General features: G+C 56.5%; 1 protein-coding gene across 37 annotated transcripts in view; it reads right to left on the bottom strand.

Moving 5' to 3' along the window:
- Positions 1-593: 593 nt before the first annotated feature.
- Positions 594-8,204, bottom strand: part of RERE (arginine-glutamic acid dipeptide repeats) — a 469,651-nt gene continuing 462,040 nt past the window's right edge. For 31 of the 37 annotated variants that reach the window (XM_077988803.1, XM_077988773.1, XM_028843497.2 and 28 more), the window contains 5 exons: positions 7,974-8,196; positions 6,409-7,129; positions 4,365-4,511; positions 3,661-3,841; positions 597-3,337 (listed from right to left, as the gene is read on the bottom strand). In XM_077988803.1, coding sequence (XP_077844929.1) covers positions 3,304-3,337; positions 3,661-3,841; positions 4,365-4,511; positions 6,409-7,129; positions 7,974-8,196 — 1,306 coding nt within the window. In that variant the 3' untranslated portion in view covers positions 597-3,303. 37 annotated transcript variants of the gene reach the window in all.

Genomic DNA, 8,204 nt, shown 5'->3' with positions numbered 1-8,204 from the left:
GCTGGCCTTGGGGAGAGACAGGTGAGGGCGGCTCTGACGTCTCCTGAGCAGGGAGGCTGCCACACGCCCATACACGCTGGCGACGTCCACAGATTAGAGGTGTGGGGTGAATGGCGAGGGGTAGGGGAAGATGCTTTTAGTCCCAATGCCAATGCCTGCTTAGGGCCCATCCCGTTGCTGGGGGAGCCTCCACAGAAAGATGGCACCCTCACCAGGGAAAGCCTCTTCCCAGACAGAGGATGTTTCTGGAAGCCGCTCAAACAGGGTCCTGAGTAGCAGGGAACAGCCGACTCTCCCTCTGCTCCTTCCCCACCTAGCGAACAGCCAGGACCCTCGCCCACTCTCCAGGAATGAGACAGCGCGTGGGAGACACCCAGGGGTTGTAGTGTATAACAGCCAGGATCCTCGCCCACTCTCCAGGAATGAGACAGCGCACGGGAGACACCCAGGGGTTGTAGTGTATAACAGCCAGGACCCTCGCCCACTCTCCAGGAATGAGACAGCGCACGGGAGACACCCAGGGGTTGTAGTGTATAACAGCCAGGACCCTCGCCCACTCTCCAGGAATGAGACAGCGCACGGGAGACACCCAGGGGTTGTAGTGTAGCTTGGTTTTATTTATGTCCACAAATATTTCAAAAAAATTACAAAATACTCAAATGGAGAGAACACAGAAGTCACGATTTCTGGGTGTCTACTGTTCACACTGTGTTATCTCACGGCGAACTACTCATATATACATTTAGCTTCAAGATATATAGAAATGTAGCAAATCCGAGTGTGCACTCTGCCTCTGCCGCAGTGGAGTGAAGCTCAACCTCGAGGACACTGAACAAGATACGGACACACACAGAGGAGCCAAACCAAACCCTGAACAAAGGGAGGAAAATCTGAAGGAAACCAAGTGGTTGGGCTTCAAAGACACCGTGAAGGTCAGGGCCTCCTAAACAAACTGTAGCTGACCAGGTGAGGGTTTCGGGTCGAGGGTTTTTTAGATGGAAGAATCTCAGTGCTTCGCCTTGGGATACGGGGAGAAAAGCAAACCTAACGAGAACACCTTCGGACAGTTTTCAAGTACAGACCTCAGAGGACTCGACTCTTAATTCTTTGGAAAAACGGATGACAGAGGAGGAGATAAAGAAGGTTGAACTGAATGGCAGATGTTGTGTTCTACCAAAAAGAAAGAAAAACCAAAAGCCGAGAAGGTGGGGGCCCGGGCGCAGGAGTCTGGCAGCCCAGCAGGAAGAGGCCTCACTCAGAGCCATGGGAACAAGCCTGCCGTGAGAGCCTGTCCCCACCCCAGAAGGAGACGAATGCCTCCAAGCCAATGTGGTCTGAAGTCCCACGGCAGAAGGTGAATGTGAGCTTTCCTCCCCGCTAAGAAACTACAGCTAAGGCAGAAATGGAATGAGAGAAAAATGGAAGAAAAAAAAAACCTAGAAACATTTTCAACAGACAAAACAATCCTATCCCAACTGAAACCAAACATGGTTTTTAAGAGAAACTGGAAATGCCCCTATTTGACTCCAGAACCTGAATTTGAGCTAGTACCTGCTGGTTTCTGGATCAAATTATCAGCCTCTCTTCCTGCTCCCTCTGCGGTCTGGGTCCTAGGTGGACTGTGTGTCCTCTGACCCAGTGTGGTCTCTTTTTGTCCTACAATTCTTGGGATGGGACCAGCACAATGGCAGGAGAGCTGTCAAGTGTCTGAGAGAAAAAGGTCGGAAGAGGACATGTCCTGGCAGGAAGCAGGGCTGACAGAGGGGAGACAACCCAGAAGGGCCTGCACGCAGCCTGAGAGAAAGTGCATTACAGCTGCACCCTGAAAAGGAGGGCAGGCTCTCTCCAGGACTGTTCCGCTCAGAAGGGCCTGGCCTCCTAAGAAGCGGCCCCCACAAAGCCGGCTCTCTGACTGCACATTTGTGGGTGGGACTCCAGTTCCCACTTCCAGGACGAAGAGTGGGACTCAAATGGTTTCCCAGTGCGGGGTGAGGTCACCATGCAGACCTGCTCCTAGGGTGAAATACAGACTACCCCCAACACCTGTCTTAACTCCAGGATCTCCCTTCCTCAAAAGTGGCCTCAGTCTGTGGCAAGAATGACGGGGCCGTCCTCACCACAAGATCCAGATGACAATGAGCACGAGAGGGCAGCCTTCTAACAGATCCTTTTGGCAAGCATATGTCCTGGGTTGCTCATGTGCTGAGTTATTTGTATGGAATCATTTTCTTGAATTTCTTAGATGATGAAATTTTCGGAGTATTAAAAAAGACATTCATCCAGAACAATCAAGTGTGTGTACATAGAAATCTAGAAGGAAATCTACAATGGACACAGGCCCATGCGCTTTCCATCCCGTGGAAACAGAACAGTGACACCGGAGAACAGAAAGTGAACATTCACCTCCTGCACTCCCTGTGCAAAATGGAAGAGGTCTGATGGAGCAGAAGTCTGCGCTGCTGGCAGAGCACAGGCTAGGAGCAGACACAAGTGAAACGCAAGGCAGCAAAACAGACAGTCTGTAACATCGTCCCTGCAAACCCTGGATGCTCGCTGCTGTGACCAGGCCTCGGCCCAAGCCTCTCTGTCCATGTGGAACGCCCCTTTGCTCCCTTTAATTAAAGGGATAATTATATATAACTTTTTATTAAAAAATCAACTCTGTATTCTGTCAATAGTTGGTAGGAATTCACAATTAGTGACATGGCTGGAAAAAATAGATCACAATAGTAGTTTATGGAAGAAAAAAAGGCTGTTCTAAAATTATTTATTTACAGACGTAAAAAGCCATGCTGCAGAACTTTCTCAAATTATGAAGATTTCCTACAATGTATTAAAATAAAAGATTTTTCTAAAAATTATAGCTCTTGGATTCCAAATTCCCATGCCACCGATCTGCAAGCCTCGCGGGCTCTGGAGCACTCGTGGCGGAGTGTGTCAGTGTGTCTGCACGCACAGTGAAGGGTGTGAACTGGATTCTAGCACCTACTGAGAAATCAAGGAAAAGAAAACTAAAGCCAAACCCCAAGATTGCAGGGAAGCTTTCTGGATGTTCAGTCCAGTCCAGGACTCACTAAGTTTCTGGGGGACTGTCATGCAGGGAGATCCAAACCAGTCTCGGGAAATCCTCTCGACAAACGAACACTATTATGTGGATACATTTTTAGTTGTGGGTTTTTAAATATATAAAGAAATCTTTAGAAGATATTCTTTTTGCTTTTGCAGCTCCTATTGTATGTAAAAAGTCCTGTTTCTCCCCCCAAGAACTGGGGTTTCCACAGCCAGCATTAACAAATAAATAACTTATAACTGCTTGTCACCTTCTTTCTTCAGTCGACTGGAAAGACAAAACAGGAAAGCATATTTAGTCTCAGGCCTAGGCAGGCAGTCAGGCAGGCTGGGGGCAACCCCAAAGGCAATAGCCAGGCAATCCAACCCCAAGCCTGCAGCCTCCTGTGTAGCTGACCTACCCTCCCAACACCTCCCTTCCTCTGCTTCTCCCATCACTGTGGTTCCGCAATGTCCCCTCTAGGGCCCAGCAGGCCGAGGGGGAGGAGCCTGGCCCTGGGCACTGCGGGAGAAGCACCGTGGGCACATGGGGGGTTTGGTGGGAGCCTGGGCTCAGATCCCCCTCCACTCCCTCCCAGCACCCCACCTCACCTGTAATAATCTTCCTGACTTGGTAGGTGGCCACCATGCATGTGGGGGTGTCCATGCAGCCACTGCTGCTCCATGGCCAGTCTCTGCAGCTCAGCCGACTGGGCGTGCATGGCCTGCAGCTGGTGGGCTGCTGACATGGGGGGTGGGATGGCCCCAGGCAGGTCTCGGGGATAGGGGGTGCCTGCCAAACACAAAACAACCTGCGCTACAGAAATAGCCAGAGGACTGGCCAAGACCGGGACAGCACAGGCACAGCAAACGGCAAGGAGCACAGGAGAGGTGCCAGCACGGACACAGGAGCCAGCCCCTCCCAGACTGCAGAAAGCCAGAAGGCAGAGCCTCCGGGGAGGCAGGAGGTGCCCTTGGGAGCCTCTGCCTGGACCCTTCCCGGCCCCTCCTCCACATGCTCCAGGCCTCAGCCCAAGTGCTTCTCCTTCAGAGACCTGCTATGAGCCCCCTCTGCTACTTTGACTGGTCCTGCAGTCCTGGCTCTTAGCAAGTCTGATGCATTTATGACCCCCTACCCCAGGCAGCCCCCAGAGTGCCAGAGTGCAGGCTTGTTTCCCCCACGGACCCCCTGCATGCAGGGGGAAAGAACCTGCCTGCTCATCGCATGAATGAATGAATGAATGAATGAAGACAGCAGACCAGACCCCAACCCAACTCACACGGCCTCCCCGCCCCTCCTAGAGGGGAAGTCTTACCGAAAACTGGATGGCGAAGCATCTCGTGCTCGTGAGGCGGCTGTCCAAGCAGAGGGTTGGGGAGAGTGCCAGGCGGGTAGGGGAAGCGAGCCAGGTGGGGGCCAGCAGTCAGGGGGTCGACCAGCGGGTGAACGGGGCCTGCTGAACCTAAAGAAAGGACAAAAGGCCCAATGGAGGCGGCGCGCGGCTCTTCAATGTTTGTCCCCCTTAGCTGGAATGGCCGATGACTTCCTCCTAGCCCAAGCTGGCTCCGGGTCACCAGGGCCGGATGCACCACCTGGTTGCAGGTGGCCCTGCCCTAAAGTGGCTGCCTCCACCTTCAACAACAGCTCCAGAGGCAGAGAGAAGTGATGAGCCCACCGCTGATGCAGGTACTTCCTAGTCCCTTTGTGGAGCGCCCCCAACAGGCAATCCCAGTCCGGTTTGGTCAAGGATCCGGGATCAGCAGGGTTCCTCTCGTCAGCCACCTGGGCCTGCCCTCTGCCTGTCAGGTCACAGGAGCATACAGCCTTGCCCCACCAGGTGTTGGGCTGGCACGCCCTGCCAAGGGCTGTCTCCCTGCCTTTCACTTGCAGAACCCAGAGGAGGCCAGCAGAGCCAGTGGCGCAGAATGGGGACCCGGCCCAGCACTGCCCTCTCTTCTCTGCTGGCGCCAAATCTTGCGTCTCTCCCTTCAGAAAGTTGCCTTGATCTGACCTCACCACACCACCTCCTACCCTCACCTCCAGCCAACACAGGTGCTGGCAGGGATTTCAGGGTTGCCACCTCCAGCCACACTGCCCGGGGGTCCCTGGAAGGTTGGGAGCCCCCCTTGGCCTCTGTGGCTGCTCTTGCCCGTTTCCCACAGCTTGCCCTTTCACCTCCTCCATGTCTCTGCTACGTCCTCAGCGGGCCTCTCCTGACAGCCTTCTCAAAACTGCCACACTGCCCCTGCCCCCCACTCTCCTGATTCCCTCTTCCGGATTTATTTTCTTCCAGAACGTGCACTTTCCACCTCTCACAACCCAGCACACATCTTTCAACTACCTCCCCAAACTGGAAGGTGAATGTGGACAGGGGTTCTGCCAGCACCTACAACTGTGCCTGGCACATCCCAGGGGTTCAGTAAACACATGCTGAATGAATGATGCAGGAATGAGCAAATGACTACCTGTCCTCAACACTGGTTAGACCAAGGCTTGTAAGGTCTACACCAGGTGGCAACAGAGCTTCAGATATGAGGATGGCAATGGTGAGTGCTCTCCCATGCCAGGACTGGGTACAGGAGCAGGGGAGGCACCTGGTGCCTCCAAGCAAGGTGGCTCCCCACCCTCCCTCTGGGCCTTGGCCTCTCAGTCATCCTGCCCCACACTGGAGGGTGGCTGGTGAGGAAGCCCTGCACACAGGCTGTACCACGGGACCTGTACTCCCAAGTCCCATGGAGCGGTGAACCTGCCTCCTTAAAGCACAGTAGCCACCCTCCTGCGCCATCTCACCTCTGCCTTAGAGCAGCCTCCCCACAGCTGGTGAATGAGCGGCCTTCAGGAGCTCCTACTCCCATGGTGGATAGGACTGGGCAGCCCTGGCCAGGTGGGTCAGCTCGGAGAACTCAGCCAAAGCCAGCAGGAGGCCTGCCCAGCCTCGCTCCTCAAGAGAAGAGGACTGTGCTTTTAATTCTCACCAAGTGACCCCTGAGTAGCGCAGTGCCTCATCTGTACGTTCCTTGGCTCCAAAGGCCACATGACACTGCTGTGCTGCCCTTACCCTGCCCCGTGGGCCTAGGCCACTTCCCTCCATCCCAGGCACAGGGCCGATAACACAGGCTTCAGGCCTGTGGGCTGCAGCTGTCTGAGGCCTTGCAGTTCTGGAGAGCTGCAGGGCCAAGGACAGACTGTGATACAGCAAAACCATGACGGTAGTGGATGCTGAGCTCTTCTAAGATCTGCCAAGTATGAGGAATCTGTTCAGAAAAGAACACTTTCCGCTCCTGGATGGTGACTGTCACTCATCAGGCTCTGCACCCCTCCCTGTGCCTCTGTCCCACCTGCCACGCCGGGGCACGCACCTTGGTGGAGGGGGTCCTGCTGGTGGAGGTGGAGGTGGGAGTGAATGTGTGAGTGCTGGTGATGGTGTGGAGTCACGTTGAACATCTGCAGTCGGGCCAGGGGGTCGCTGGTCAGTGATGCCATGCGCTCTGCGTGGATACGCTCTGCTGCCAGTCTGTCAGGGTAGCTCATCTCGGGCCGCAGCTGGGGGCCCGCCAGGGCCAGTCTCTCCCTCTCCAAGGGGTTCAGGCCCGGGTGGAAAGAAGCAAAAGGGTGGGGCCCGGCCGTCGGGGGTATGGTGAGGGCGCTGTGCCGGGCAAAGTGCTCCATGGGGTTGGCGGCTGGGTGTAGGGGGTCCAGCTCTGGGGGCTTCACCTCGAAGCCCGGTTTCATCCTCTCCCGCAGCTCGCGCTCCCGGATCTCCCGCTCTCGGATCTCCCGCTCCCGGAGCTCCCGCTCGCGGATGGTGGGGTCGACGTTGTAGAGGCCAGGCATGTGGTAGGCCAGCAGGGGGTCCGTGGGGTTAAGGGGCATGTAGAAGGGGTGGTTGCGGTTGGTGGGCGACATGACATGGGGCCGGGCGTACTCGCTCAAAGTCCGAAGGGCAGGTGTGTCAGGCCCGATGTAGGGGGGCACGGCAGCAATGGTGGTGGGTGGTGGCTCGAAGGATGGCCGCATATGGCCAGGACCACTGAGCTGGGGGTCACTGAGACGACCTTCATGCGCTGAGCTGGATGCCTTCTGCGGAAGGAAAAGAAAACATGAGGGGTCCCCAGAGCGCCCCAGAGCGTCTCCGCTTGACCCATAATGCGGAGGTGGGCCTGGTCCTGCTCCTGGCCTGCTCTGACAGGCCACCCTGGTCCCTCCACAGAGACCCGGCCCTGGCCTTGGCCTGACACCAGGATGCAGTCCAGGCCCTGCAGGGTCGGGCTCATCTGTGCCTGCAGCTCCCCTCAGGCCCAGATGGGAGTGTGCCCCTGTGAGACAAAGCTCATGCGTGAGGTGTCTACGTGTGAGGGTGTGCCTGGCAGTGACAGCCAGGGGGCACGGGTGAGTGAGCCCAGCAGGCCAGGAACCTCACCGGGAGCCCCTCATGCCACCTCCTGGGTTGGCTGCCCTCTCCTCCCGACGACAGCAGAGAGCTGGCCACCACCACAGCACCCAGCCCATGAGGCGGCCACAGGCAGGACAGCTGGAGAGGCCCCTCGAGGCCTGGTTACCGCCTGAGTGCTCGGGTCTTCTCTCAAGGCACCCCTTGTGCTTCTCCCTGGCTCCTTCAAATTACTTAGAAGTTATGAACCCAAAGGCTACAGGGGAAGGACAGGCCCTTTCCTTGAAGGCCCTCAGGCAGGAGGACGCCCAGTTACTGCTGGGAGTCAGCCTAGACCTGCCATGTGCAGTTACCCCGGCAGCTTGGGACGTGCAGCCCCCGTCAGGCGTGGAGAGAGGGTGTAAATAGCACCCAACCCTCTAGCTGCCAGGAGGCCGAGTCAGGCAGCCAAGGGCAGTGCTGGGTGGCCCAGCGTGGCTCTCAGGCGCAGGACGGAACAGCGCCCCCCTCACACCTCGCCAACCCTGGACTCACAGCTGCCCGCTCTGCCTCGCGCTCCCGCTCTCGTTCCCGCTCCCGCTCCTTCTCCTTTTCCTTCTCCCGCTCTCGCTCCTCTCGGGCTTTCTGCTCAGCCTCGCGCTTGGCCTTCTCAATGGCCTCCTCCCTCTTCTTGGCCAGCTTGGACCCGGCCAGAGGCATGAAGTACAGGTCTGTCCGTGCACACGAGTTGTAGCCCCGGTCCAGGTGTTTGTAGAACCTGAGAAA

The sequence above is a fragment of the Macaca mulatta genome, chromosome 1 (genome assembly GCF_049350105.2).
Source record: "Macaca mulatta isolate MMU2019108-1 chromosome 1, T2T-MMU8v2.0, whole genome shotgun sequence".
NCBI classification, from domain to species: Eukaryota; Metazoa; Chordata; class Mammalia; order Primates; family Cercopithecidae; genus Macaca; species Macaca mulatta.
Note: the sequence above shows the minus strand (reverse complement) of the source record. Positions and strands in the feature narration are given on the sequence as shown.